General features: G+C 50.8%; 1 protein-coding gene across 1 annotated transcript in view; it reads right to left on the bottom strand.

Moving 5' to 3' along the window:
- Positions 1–14,736, bottom strand: part of shisa6 (shisa family member 6) — a 50,304-nt gene that overhangs the window by 1,208 nt on the left and 34,360 nt on the right. Inside the window, 4 exon segments of the mRNA XM_067245401.1 lie at positions 181–293; positions 3,082–3,234; positions 5,091–5,111; positions 6,919–6,981. Coding sequence (XP_067101502.1) covers positions 181–293; positions 3,082–3,234; positions 5,091–5,111; positions 6,919–6,981 — 350 coding nt within the window.

Below are 14,736 nucleotides of genomic sequence, written 5' to 3' on the forward strand. Positions count from 1 at the left end.
ATTACATGTGACATTTTAGTCAGTTAGTCGTCCAAGGCAACGTAATAAAAAAAAAAATACACAAAAAAAATACTAAAACGCATGTGGAAAGAACAGCTGAAGATCAAATACACACTATGATGTGTTAATATGACGTGTTGTGTGTCATGAGCAGTACGTGGTCGTGGTGTTCTGCTGAGCAGGCCGCACCTGCTCCTGGTTCATCTTGATGACGTGGAGGGGAAGGGTGCTCCTCGCAGCCAGGTCAGGAAGGTGACGCTTCCTGGAGTAGTAGTCATCCACATCTTTATCTGCTGTGGAGAGAGAGGGATGGAGAGAGGGGGAAAGATGTGACGGGGAGAGAGATGGGGGACAGAGATGAGAGGGGGGAGAGAGAGATTAGAGGGGGGAGAGAGATGGGGGAGAGAGATGAGAGAGGGGAGAGAGAGATGGGGGAGAGAAATGAGAGGGGGGACAGAGAGACGAGGGCGCGAGATGAGAGGGGGGAGAGAGAGATGAGGGCGTGAGATGAGATGAGGGAGAGAGATTAGAGGGGGGCGAGAGACAAGGGAGAGAGATGAGGGTGATAAGAATCGAGAAAGACGGAGAACACATTGTAAGTGGTTTGGGCGGGGAGGGAGGGAGGGAGGTTAGCCATAGAGGTAAAGGTAGGTGAGAGAGACCATCACATGCGATGCACACAACATCGGAATCAAATCTGTACGTCACCTTCGCTAACCCTGCGAAGAGACAGGAGACTAAGAGGAGATGGATACGGATGTCTGGATGAATCTTATTACATGCTCTGCACACGCCAGCTCCACTCCAGCCAAGGCCGAATCTGGGATTCTACAGGGTCTCCTGGTGGAGGGGCTGAACTTTACAAAGGTCACGTTAAAGTGTGTAAGCACACTGTCAAAATGCGAAATATTCGCACACGGGTAGACTATTTCATACTTAGGCTAAGCCCCGATCGTATCAACGCCCGGACGCCATCACGTGCCAGTTTTGAAATGAACTCTGAACGTCCTTGAGGTAACTCGAGCTGATTTATGAGTAATCTAAGTGAGCAACAAGAGCCGGTGAAGAAATGAAACTGAAGACTTGCATAGAAGCTGGCTGGTTACTGTGGAAGAACAAACAAGCTTTTTTTCCTCACATGCGTGTTTCTTAGCTGTCTCTGAATGGAATCCATCAACCGTCAGTCTCTCTCAGGAAACTAGCTCGTACTGACACACACACACACACACACACACACACACACACAGGCACACGTCCACATCCCCATGTCAGCGACGATGACTGACTGGAGCTGTGGCATAAATGATTTAGCAAATGGAAATCTTTAAAGTTCAAGCCCACAAAGACATCAGTGGTGCAGTTTGCCAAAGCGCACGTCCCGTGGGTCCATTCCATTCTTCCTGACGAGATCCATGAATGTTTAACTGCTGAAGCGACACAGAGGTGAACGCTAATATCATTCATCTGATACTTTGAATTATTAAGATAAGACCTTTCCACCTTTATTATCAATGCAAAGAATACTCTATAGAACATGCCGGTCTGATTAGGCCTAAAGACACGGAACTATAGATCAACTGCAGTTTTCAGGTCCTTTTCTGAATTGCCAGTCTTTAATTTGGAGTAGAGAAAGTTGTGAAAGTTGACATTGAAGTGTAATGTGGTTAATAAATAAAAAGAGGGGGTGGGGGGGGGTATGTAACAATTTGTTTCTGCATTAAAAAACAGATTGCAATCTTTCACATCTAAATTAGGAAATCATTGGACAGCGAAAATCTGAAAGGGAATGAATGAATAATAATATGTATTCTGTACCGCACACGCTAGACTATCTGCTTATGCTTCACTTATACATCAATTTACATTCATAAGCACAAAGACCAAGTTCTCCTTTTTTATTATTCCAACAAAGAAACTGCTGTTCTATCTTCCCTCCAGCACTTTTCCAAATGATCTATCAGAGCGAAGACAACCAGTGCAGTAACAAAGGGAAACGGCTAAGCCTTTTGGCTATTTGCTGCAACAAATTATTTGGTTTTTAGAATCGGAAAGAGACAAAGGTTGCTGGGATGGCATTGCCCGCGGTTTGTTCTACGTTTTTAACTCGCTGGCAAAAAGCATTGTGCTTCTCTGACTGGACTGCAGTCCATTGTGTTTGACAGTTGGGAGCACAGTTCGTGTTTTCCACTTGGTCAAAACATCGCTTGATTCAATCATTATTCTCTTTAAAAGAGCGTGTGGAATCACGAGCTTAATAATACACCTAAATACCCGTGTGAGTTATTATACACCTTGTGAACTTGGTTGCCACTTTTGTCGGAGAAGTTGGTTATCTACTATCCTGTGCGTGTTGGCGGGCGCACAGGGCGTGTTAGCGGGCGCAATGACGTCCCCTGTTGACTCCCGACAGCCAGGAGAAGGAGAGTCTGAATGATCCGCTCACTTTGGTCGCCAGCCAAAAGAAAAGTGGGCCAGCCATGATGCAATTACACATGCCTTAAGGAATATTTTCGTTCCACTTAGAAGATTCCATGAGATGAGACCTCATTACGCGGCGGAATCCAGCATACCACACTAAATCAATACAGCGCCGGGCCTTGCACAAGCTGCGGCTTAATGTGGTTACACGCTCACAGAGAACCAGTGGCTAGTGCTGCGAGGAGCGGCCCGTGAGCTGACGTAGAATATCAATGACTCATGCGGTTTTTTTTCCGGGGGACCGTGCAGGGAGGGAGGGGGGGTTGCTAAATGACTATCCCGGTATGATGGTACTGATCGGGGATGAGATGTGCACATTTCTCTCCGCACTCTCATCACCCAATCAGTGGAGTCGGAGAAGGAAAAACAAGTCAAGAGTTTATAACCCCGGATAGCTACGGCAGAAGATGAGCTTCGCTAAGATCGCACAGCTCACTGCGTCTCGGCAGCCGTCTGGGGCCTCCGACTGACTAATGCAGTGTTCTTTAACATGCAGGTCGGTGAGTCTGAGAGGCAGAAAGGCCAAGTCAGCTTCTTTTTTTTTTTTCTTTTTTTTTCTTGTCTCGCAGCCAGCAGGCCACCGGAGAGCTTAAGTGAACCTACTGAGTTTCTTGAGGGAGGAGTATCGGTTGAGGTCGGCTTTGACGGCCGCCTCGTAGGAGGGCGGTAGGTGCGAGAGACTCTGGAAGGAGCGGGAGAAGGAGAGGTCGTAGGGCTCCGTCTGCGAGGTCAGGATCCCGCTCAACCTATTGTTCTCTGGGGAGACACACAGACAGACAGGAGGAAGAAAACGGTTTTCAGTATCCCCCCCCCCACAGGGCAAAAAAAGGATGAAGAAAAAGATCCAGATTCAGACCACAGGCAACGATCACAGAGCAGACCTGCTGGAGGAGGAGGGGGGAGGAAGGGAGGCGGGGGAGTGTGAGGTGGAAGGAGGTAGTGGTGGTCTTTGGACACCGTGAGCGGTTGGGCAAGACCAGACAGGTGGGAGGGGGTTAACATTCTGTGAGCCATTGGTCAAGGCTGGACAGGTGGACGGGGGGGGGGGGGGGGGTGGACAGGGGTGGACGGGGGTGGACGTTGACAAGGTGACAGCGGTCCAAAAACAACAGATCAACAAACAACAGATGTTGGCTCGGGAGTGTCCCTGCTGCCTGTGTCAGTTGGTGCCCTGGGCTCAGACAGGAGGGGGAGGGAGGGAGGGGGTGGGGGGAGGAGGCAGGGTGGATGAGATTGGGGGCGGAGGGGGAGACGGGGACGAAGGGAAGGGAAGGGAGGGCGGAGGGGGGGAGAAAGATGGAAGGGGGAGGGGGAGCGCAGTGGAGCGGTGCCCTGGCCCTGACTGATGCGATGTGATACGATGCCAGAGAGGAACGCTGGGGAATCTGGACACGAGCCCTCGATCGCCCGCTCTCTCGCTCTCTCCCTCTTCTTTGTTTCTCCCCGTCCCTTTCTCCCTACGCTGTATTCTTTCGTTTACCCTTTACTTCTCTTCCACTTTTGGCCATGTTTCACCTTGTGTTCCTCCCCCTCTCCAATCTCTCCACTTCCACCCACTTTCCTCCAGACTGTCTTTTGTACTCTCTTCTACTTTCACCATCTCCACCAATTGTCCCTCTCCAACAGATTCGACCGATTTTTTCTCTCTTTCTCTCTCACCGATCCTCATACTCTCTCTCTCTCTCTCTCTCTCTATCTCCCCAATCCTCTCTCTCCTCACTCTCTCTTTCTCTCCTCAATTCCTGTCTCTTCGTCTCTCACCCTCTCTCTCCTCTCTGTCACCCTTTCCCTCCCTCCCTCCCTCCCTCCCTCCCTCCATCTTTCCCTCCCCCTGTGGACTGCTAGTCTGTCACGCAGTGCAGTGGGCAAGGGTGCGGCTCCAGACTCGCCTCCAACCGGCAGATAAAAATAGGGTTGGGGATCTGCTGCAGAAGAGAGAAAGAAGGGATGGAGGGAGGAGGAGAGCAAAAGAGAGAGAAAGAGAGAGAGAGAGAGAGAAAAGGCATGCAGTGAGGGAGGAAGGGGGAGTTGAGGTTTAAGGGTGACGGAAGAGAGGAACAGATGATAACAGAGACCAGGGGGCGGAAGGGTTTTGAGAGAGAGAAAGAGAAGGAGAGAGAGGGCAAGGGAGGGAGGGAGGGAGAGAGAGAGAGGGAGGGATGACAGCAGGGGTCCAGAGAGCTGCAGGGGGTGAGGTTGGGGAGGACAAGGAGGGAGCTGTGAGGGAACTGTCTGCAACACTCCCTCCACAAGGGGAAAATTGACTCGTACTGTAGCATGCTGTTAGCTACCTTCAAACCAAACACATTTCACTGCTATGTCACAATGCACAATACCACCACACCACATACTAAGTGGAAATGGAGTGTGTTTGTGTGTGTGTGTGTGTGTGAGAGAGAGGGAGAGATAGTATGTGTGTGCGAGTGTGCATCTGTGTGGGTGCACCGTGTGCAACCATGCGTGAGTGTCTGTGTGAGTGACTGGGTGGGAGACAAAAAGAGACAAGGGTGCGTGTGTGTGTGTTTGGGAGCATGTGTGTTTGCGTGGAAACGCGAGTGTGTGGGTGTGTGGGAGAGCATGTGTGTGTGCGTGTGTTCGCGTATACAACTTACCACGTCTCAATGATCGGTGAGCTAACAAACCCAAGTGAAAAACAAACAGTTCAGCAGCATGAAGATGACGTGGAACAACATTCAGTCAAACCCTCCATCGCTCCACCGCACAAAACCCGTTCAGTGTGCGATGGCATCAAAACCGCCCCATCCAGACCGCCCCAATCAAACCCCAGAGATTTCGTCTCACAGATCATGCAGGGATCGCGTATCGGCCCCCTCAGTTCTCACGGGGCCCGTGGCCGCCTCGTCGAGACAGCTCTGGGGGCCTCGACTGCAGAGTGTAATCTGGCGACAGCACGGAGCACACATTTCAAGGGGTCCTGTGATCAAAGCTGGTGTGTAAAGGCGTGTTGTTGCCATGGGTTTTTTCGTGTTGTCCTATAGATTTCAAAGGCTCTGCACGGAGGGGGGGGGGGGGGGGTGTCACCCTGCTTATGTGTGAAATGGAACACGCGCTCAATTTTGCACACGCGAGGCTCCCGGTTCAGACTGCCGATTTTGGGGACTTTGAAAGCTTGCTGATCGCTGGAGGGTGTGAGAGAGGCTGAACACAGACCTCCACGAAATAAAGATCAGTCGGAGAGGGACCAAGTTAAACAAACACAAAAATGGAAAGTAGATTTTTTCCTCTCTTCCTTTTTATCCCCGCCCCAAAAAAGTATCTTTCTCTCAATATCCTCGCTCCACCATTTGTCCTTATTCAACCAGCCCTATTCCACACGTGAACCCATCTGTCCCGCTGGGATAACTCTCTCTCTCTCTCTGTCTCTCTCTCTTTGTTTCTCTCTCTCTCTCTTTGTCTCTCTCAATCTGTCTCTGTCTCTCTGTCTGCCTCTCTCTTTGTCTGCATGTCTGTCTGTCTCTTTCTCTCTCTTTTTATCAGTCATTATTTCCTTTTCTCTCTCCCGCCCTCCCTTTCTCGGGCCCTCTTTCTCTCTGTCTCTCGCTCCCTTCCTCCAAGTGTCCCTCTCTTCCTCTTGCCCTCCCCCCTTTGCCTCTCTCTCTCTCTCTTCCTGCCCCCGTTTCTCTCTCTAGCAATGAATAAAAATTGGCAGCCCTAGAAAACGGGGAGGAAAAGGTGATTTTCCTGATGGAGAACAGGAGGTTCAGCTAATGGCCTCCTTCGCTGGATGACAGGGTGGATCCAGTCACTTCACTCTGTCTATGGAGGTCCAGGGGACAGGATGACCTTAACACAACATTAACCGGATCCACATCCAATCCTGTTCCCTTAGAAAAGATGACAGACAGTCACTGGGGCCCGTCGGAAATTCATTCACCCGGTCAGAAAAATAAATGTCCATAGCTATGAGACATGACACGTGGGTTATTCAGACTTCAACAAAAGCCTGCATCTCAATAGGAGGAATATTTTTTTTCATTTCATTTCTTTTTTTTGTTCTTTTTTTTTTTTTGCGAGAAGAATATCAAGGGGTGAATGTCAAGGGATGTTTCACACAATCATGTCACCAACTAAATCAGCGTTAGTGCTTCTCGTTCTCGGCTGCTATTGACTGGGCTGGCTTCAAAGGTGTCAGCCACGTCGGGTCTTCTGTAAGGAAGGCTTTAAGTCTGTTTCCTAGACACTGAGGCATGGGTCTCCAACCTTGTTCCTGAAGAGCTACCTTTCGGAATGTTCTCTGCTCCTCCTACAGCTGTTTACGAAGCCGATTCAACGCGACAGCAAGGTAGCCATCGGCATCGGGTGTGCTACATTTACATTTAGTCATTTGGTAGGTCAGTGTCGGGGCTTCCATCGACTGACAGGTCGCTGTTCAGGAACAGGGTTGGAGACTACTGCGAGAAGGTGTTGTTTTGTTCTTACCATTCTTAGGTGTGCGTGTTGGGCTACCTAGAGCCACGTGGTTATAGTTGTGCTGATGTGTACCTGCAATCAAAAAAAGCATAAACAAAGGAAACCATGTTGAATGTTCATGAGGACAATGCATTCTGTATCTCACCAGTAGCCGATACAGACATATTGTTGGTGGCAAAAGAAGAAGAAAACGTCGAGCTGTAATGGGATTCATTGTTAGAGAGATATTTCACTCTGAAAGGTTTGTCAGACGCCATAAGATATTTGCCCTTAAAGAACATAGGAATGCGTGAATAGGAGAGTTTGACATGTCATGAAATGTAGAGTTTGAGTTCAGAGAGAATCAAACCCTTTAGGAATATGACACATTGGTGCCATATCCCTCCGTAAATCAAACGTCAGATGTTATGAATATCTTCCTCTGACAAAGTCCTATAGAGTTGGTGAAATATCCCTTTAACTTCCCATAGACCAAACACATGGAGAGGTGAGATGAGCAGGAGAATAGTGACATAGACTCTAGTCTGACTGTAACTTCAGCTTTCACCCTGTGTGTGTGTGCGTGTGTGTGGGAGAGTATGTTCTTGTGAGAGCGAGAGTATGTGTGTGTGTGTGTGCCAACTATGGGCGGGAGACAAAAAGAGACCAGACACTCTAGTCTGACCCTAACTTCAGGCTTTTCCCTCAGAAACCACATTTGTATCCCCACTGAGCGAGGTCACCAACCGTCACTCTGACGATCACTGAATCATAACACGGAGCATGAAGGAGGAGGAGCAGTCGTTCCCACCGAACATACATTATTCACACAGACATGGGACACAAGAGCTCTTAGTCCTGAAAATGGCATCGTTGAAAACAGCCCATTTAGAGAGACAGTGAACCCTGTTGAACAGACAATAATGCCCGAGAACCGTCACCGCGGAAACCTGGGCTCATGTGGTCTCGGTTGCTGGAGGCCAGGACCCCGAGACAGGAACGTTCAACTTTTACTTTGCAACAACGCAAACATCCCCCGTCTGGGACTCTGTCAGCGACGGTCAGCTCTTTGGTTTGATCTAGCCTGTATGTCCAGGTGTGCCCGCCCTGACGCAGCCAATCACAAGTGAGTACGGCGTGGTAGCCACCGTAACCAGGATATTAATGGTCAGAAAAAAACCCGGTTGTTATCGGTTAGTGAGTCAGACATTGTGGCAGGACTGAGGATGACAGAGGTTGGAAGGAGAAAAAGGGAGGGGAGGGGGGGAGGAGGGGGAGGAGGGGAAGGAGGGGAAGGAGGGGGGGCAGTGTTAGGCTGGCCCGCAGTTGTGGGGAAGTGCTTTAGTTGAAAGATGACCCCTTTAGAGGACCCATTGTGGAGAAAGAGGTGATGAATGACAGCTATTCCCAGCACTGTGTGTGGGTGTGTGTGTGTATGTGTCTACAGTATGCGAGTGTGTTTATGTGAGGTGTGTGTCTGTGTGGATGTCTGTGTGGAAGTCTGTGTGTGTCTATGGGTCTGTATGTCCATGTATGGCTGCGTGCGTCCATGTGTGTGTGTGTGTGTGTGTGTCAGCCCGTGTCTGTTCTGGGCCGGCCGAGGGGGGACGCCGACACAGATGAAGGACCCGTCGCGGCGTGTCGTCGCCGCCGCCGCCGCCACGCGTTCATTGGCTGTCTATTGTTGTGCCTGTTTAAAAATGCATTTGCGCCTACTGGTTAGACCTCCGCTTCCAGCTGTCACGCTGCAGAGAGAGGGACCGGGCCTGGACTGCCAGGAGTCACACAGGACCAGGGGAAGTGTCCTCGAGCTGTCATCTGCACTGGGCGTTTGGTTGTTTTCTAGCGCCTTCTATTGTGTTCTACGGTGTTGTGCGGAGTTTGGATTCGTTTTTTTGTGTTCTTTTGTGTACCGCGGAGTCCCTGTTGTGTTCGGTTTTGTTCTATTGTGCTCCATTGGAAGCTTGACGGTTGGCAGATTGTAGCTGGAGAGACGGGGTACCTGGTTGGGCGTGGTTGGCCGAGTCCCGCGTGGGGGCTTGGGTACGAAGATGAGGACGCTGTTCTTTCTTGGAAGTTTTGTTGTTGTTGTCGCACACACTCAAAAACCATATATGCACGCACACGAGCTTGCATGCACGAAAACGCACAAAAGCACACTTTGAGCAGTGAGCTCTCGTTTTATCTGAGTCTTGACTGTTAGCGAAATGTAATTCGACCGAATTGTGGTTTTGTAAACTTCACAACTTGTGAACTCTCAGCCCGCACGCCATTAGACCACCAGAGAGAGAGAGAGAGAGAGAGAGAGAGAGAGAGAGAGAGACTGGAGTAAAGGCTGGAAAGAGAGAGAGACAGAAGAAAGACTGGAGAGTTACTGGAGAGAGACCAGTGACAGACAAAAAATAGATCTATAGAGACAAATAACGAGACAGGAGAGAGATCAACAGCGTGACATAGCCAGAGCAGAAAGACAGCTAACTGTTGCCTTGCACTGGCTCCTAATTAATAGCCTGGCTGGAGCCCTCAATGATCCTGCTGGAATCTGGGGACCAATTAGCACTGTTTGAGAGCAAGTCCCAGAACTAAAAACCTCTGCCCCCCCACACCCTCCCCCACGGAGCCCAGAGGGGGTTATCTTCCCTGAAGCATCCCACAATCTGTCACTCTCCCTGGGCCGACTCTGCAGGAGCAGCCCCCTCACTCTGGAGGGACTAGCAAATGTGTTTGTCAATGACAAAGAGGACAGTGGGAGAGGAGGGGTGAGGGGGAGGAGGGGTGTGGGAGGGGTGTGGGAGGGAGGGATTGACGTACGGGCAGCCAATCAGCCATTGACTAACAGCTTCTTCTTTCATTCAGATTGACGGGGCATACTTCTGCTCAATTTAGATTTTGCTTCTGTACTAGGTCTGGCCATGAGGTAAGTAAGTCAGATGTCTCCGGTTAATCTTCTAGCGGCCAATCAGCGAACAGAGGGAGTGGCTGTCGTGCGCTAGTTTGTGTTGTAGTTCCGTAATGGCGGCGGAGAAAGATGCGAGCGAAGCCATTCGGTCCGTTGTGGCAACGCTGCCGAATATCCATAAGCTAAAGCCGGAGCAAGAACAAGTTTTGCTGAGTTTTGTTGGTGGCCATGATGTTGTGGCCCTCCTCCCCACGGGGTTCGGGAACAGTTTGATTTTCCAGCTACGGCAGCTAGCTCTGTTACAGTAGTAGCGAAGGAATTGGCTAAGGCGAACGCTAGCGATTGGTTATGGCAGATCAGAGTGGCTCTGGGAAGATCCAATAGTTTTAAACTTCAACAGAGTACCCGCCTACAAGGAAGTAAACGTTGTCAATGGAGCGAGACCAGACTCTCTGTACAAATGAAATGTACGAGGGTCTGGTTAGGACCAGGCTAGTGGAGAGAGGCAGGAGGACTGTCATCAACCTGTGGATTTGATTCTGTCTTGACAGACAGAGGCCCCAGATTGGCAGCTTAAACAGGGTCCTTCATCTCTGTTGAAGTGGATGCTGTTGTTGTTTTTCAACGTGTCCACGTGGTTTTGGACGCAGCTGTGTGGTCGGTGAGGAACTGTCTGTCAGGTCCCACACTAAACACCCTAGCTTGGCGATTACTCATATCCCTATCAGTTTGTGTGTGTGAGTGTGTGTGCGTGTGTGTATATGTGTGTGTGTGTATGTGCATTTGTGTGTGTGTGCGCGCGCGCGCTATGTGTGTGTGTGTGTGGGTGTGTTTATGTATGTGTGTGCATATATGTGTGTCTGTGTGTGCGTACATCTGTGTGTGTGTATATGTGCGTGTGCATCCACCTGGTCCACCCAGAGAACACCTCCTTAGTGAGGCTGCACATCCAGATGGCCCACCAGTGACTCAGCGCGCTGACATTTGCGCGGCGCGCCGCTTAGCATTTCATCACTTCTCACATCTCACTTTCCTTTTTGTTTACCCCCGCAAAGAGTAGACAACGCCGCTACCCCCCCCCCCCCCCCCACCCCCGAATCATGAACGGATGTTCCAAAGACCGAGTGAAGAGGGGAAACTGAGAAGCAGCAAGTTCTCCAACTGCAAAACTGAACTTGCCAACGTCAGCGTCATCTGAAGTCGTCGTTTACGGTCAATTGTCCTTAAAACGGCGTCCCGCTTTTTTCCCCCTCCCCTCCCATCGAAAATCACAGTGATTTGTTTACGATCCTGATTACACCCCGCTTCTCCTCGTGAGAGGCCTCTAAGGGTGATTTCAGAGGCTTGTGGGGGAGGGGGAGGGGGGGGGGGCCCTGTGGAGTCTGGACTCCCTCGGAGCGGCGGGGGAGAGGAGCCTGGTAATCAGAGATGGCTTGAAGAGAAGGCTGCCGCAAACAAACAAGGTCATCAGAGAGACGGGCCGGGAAGTGAGCAGCTGGGAAGACATCAGGACCTCGGTTCCTAACCACAGCCCTGGGACTGCCTCAGGATACACACACACACACATGCCTGCATACACACACACAGGCCTGCATACACTCACACAGGCCTGCATACACACACACACACACATCTACAAAGACACGCCTTCATGCACGCACAAACACATAAAAATACATACGAGCACACACTGGTTTGTTTTACTATCCTAGTTTACTATCCCTCCTCTCCCTTAATAACCCTTAATGTAATTACGGTTATTAATTAGGGTTCATTTCTTAGTCATATCTGGTTCCCACAAGGGTAAGTTAAAAAGACCATACACACGCGCACACACACACACACATGCGTACTGTATAAAAACACATACACACACAAACACATGCGCACACACACACACACACATACAAACAGCACCCGCTCAACAAACGCAAACAAATGTTTGTAGAGTGAACGAGAAAGGACAGTATGTATGCAAAGTACGTGGTAGTGTAAAGGAACCTGACAGCAGAAAGTGTTACTTGTACTCATGAATTAATTAATTTGCATTATGATGAGAAACAGGCAGTCAAATGACTTGGCCACACACACGCACACACTCTCTCTCTCACACACGTACAGACAGTACGTGAAAATCGGGAGGTTATGGGGCACTGATGAACGCCCTAAAGGGCTGGACCACAAACGATCACTGGGTGGGAGAGATGGAGAAAGGGAGAGGGGCGAACGAGGGAAAACAAGAGCGAGGGGAAGAGCGAAGGGAAGAGAGAGGGGCGGGGATGGGAAGAAAGAGATGAGAGGGCACCGGAGGGGAAAGGAGAGGACGGGGAAAAGGAGAGCGTCGAGAGAGAAGAGAGGGAGGGAGGAAGGGAGCAGCAGGGGCCAGTAATCACAGACAGCTCAGGTCCATTACCGAGGCAACCCTCTCCTCCCTTCCTTTCTCCTGTCTGCACACCTGTCTTCTCCTCTCTCCTCTCCTCCCCTCCCCTCTCCTTTCTCCTTTCCTCTCCTCTCCTCCCCTCTCTCCTCCCCTCCCCTCCCCTCCCACCCCCATAACGCCAACAGCGTTGCCGTCCCGTCACCTCTATCTCGTCCGAGCGCACGTCTGGGTTCTGAGGCTCCGTGCGCGACGCCAGAGCGCGTGTGCCACACGCAAAGGTGGCGCGCGTGAGTGTTTCCGTAGTGCGCGTGACCGGCTCTCTGTGTGTGTGTGTTTCGGAGCGGATGGGCGGCGCGTTGACGTGTGTGTTTGAGTGGGTGCTGAGGTGTGTAGTCAGAGCAGGGTCCTCTACAGTACTTCCCAGTGGCTCTGCAGACAGCCCCCTCCGCCCTAGCCCCCCCGCAGTTCTCCACCCCCCCCCCCCCCCCCATCTCCCAGGGCTAAGAGACACTGCTGGCCTGGCATTTAACAACTGACAAAGACTGTTAACATTTAACGGCTAAATGTTAACTGCCATTATCGTGCTGCTTCTCCCGGATGGCCAAGGACACGACTGCGGACACAAACAGGGGACGCGACGTAGGACACTCGGGAGGTCATGGGACGGGTGGGACTTCAGAGGACACGACTCGAGGACACCGACGAGGCGGCGAAGAAGGAGACATCCGAGGACACGGAGGTCTCTCGGCGAATCGTTTCCTCCTTCGTCCCCGCGGCAACGGATTCCAACGCCATCACGTCCAGAGGAGGAGGCCCGACCCAGTTGAGGAGCTAGTTCTAATGCCCGGGGTTATTTTAATTGCGTCACTTCAGAGAACTGCCCACAACCTCCCAGTCTAGTTGAGTCGGAGGGTGTTAAATATTAGATAGAGCCAGACCCTCGCATCGAAGAGACTTACGGTTAGCAGATTAACTGATTCCCTCTGTTTCGTGGTCTGCTGGATAGACTAGCCGGTAAACAGCAGAAGAGAACTTTGTGTTCTTTTTCATTGCCGGAGTATTCTCTTCTGCTGTCTGTTCTAGAACGCTAGCAGGGGTTCCGCGCTTGGTAAGCAATCCTCGTCTTCTCATAACTCCCGATAACCCCCTCAGGCACACAGGGCCAACTAGTCACTTGACATCTCTGTGCGGTGGTAAAATGCTCTTCTATAAATGCCAGACACGCACTGACCAAATGCGCCGTGATAGACCGGGAAGGGGAGGAGGGGGGGGCAAGAGGTTGAGGTACATTTCATATAGCTCTGTGATGGACAGTGAACCCGTCCAGTACAGTCTTGACCCTCGAGTGATAAGAAGAAATAAGAGGATGGCTTTATTAAAGCTTCTCTCCCTCGGGATCACAGTCGCCATGGTATTTCACCGATAAATCGAGATCTCACCGCAGCTCGGTCTGCACCCATGGGGTACGTCACCTCGCCAAAGTCACGAAAACAAGAAACCGTCTCTCTCGGCGCTTCGAATCTCGCTCGCTCGGAGCGACGCATCCCCCCCCCCCGCCCCCCCTCCCCGTTGGAATCAGGACAGCATAAAATCACACACAAAATCCAATCAACAGATTACAGAGTGAGGAAAGACGGCGTCGTCGATCGATGTAGCATTCCGGGTTGCTGACGGACACACCGCCTCGCCTTCCCTTTGGTGGGCCGGTCGAAAGGGGCGGAGTTCTCTTCTGAGGAGAGGAGGGTCAACGTGTTGCTAGCAGGGATAAGCACAGATTTATCTGATGTCTTCTTTAAGTAAAAAGAAGTAACATCATTCAAAGCTGCCTTTATCCCTACCTCTGAAGCCCTCCTCTCCTGTCGATGGGAACCCCTTCAGTCCTGGACCATGCACAGTGAAACAGCTGGACCACACCAGCCTCTGGTTTAGTACAATGGGTTATAACACAAAACAGTAGGTATATTAGACAGGAGATATGGTACTTTATGAGGACACATGTTGATTAAAGGCACCAGCACACATGGTACAGCAGATTAGGTAGAAGAGGTAGAGGGATGCTATGGACGAGGTTTAGGCACAGTACATTGAAATATAGGGTGAACTGCAGTGCACGTTTCATAAAAGGCTTTATTCGTTGACCAGTTGGGTCAACAGTCTATATATTATGTGATGGGATTTTTTGTTTGTTCTTAATAGGGAATGGAACTGGAATAGGAGGAGATTCTATAACAGAGATTCTACATGCGGAAACATACAATAAAGTATTGCAATTGCAAACAGCCTCTTTTGTAGTGTTTCTTGCAGTTCACCCGGTGTCACGACCACTGAATGGGAGAAGGCAGAAGCAGACAGACTGCAAACACGCTGGGGGGGGGGGGGGTCAGGGGTCAGGTACAGGTTAGATTGAGAGATCACTGGAAAGGCACTGCACCACATTGAACACTCCAGGTCTAAGTTAGCCCCAGGCACAGATCCAGGATCAGATACGTGCCCGTCCATATGCTGGCCGTGCCTAGGGGGGGAGTGGGCGCAGAGGGGAACACAAAACTCTTTGCGTTCCCCACCCCCG

This window comes from Osmerus mordax, chromosome 10 (assembly GCF_038355195.1).
Source record: "Osmerus mordax isolate fOsmMor3 chromosome 10, fOsmMor3.pri, whole genome shotgun sequence".
NCBI classification, from domain to species: domain Eukaryota; kingdom Metazoa; phylum Chordata; class Actinopteri; order Osmeriformes; family Osmeridae; genus Osmerus; species Osmerus mordax.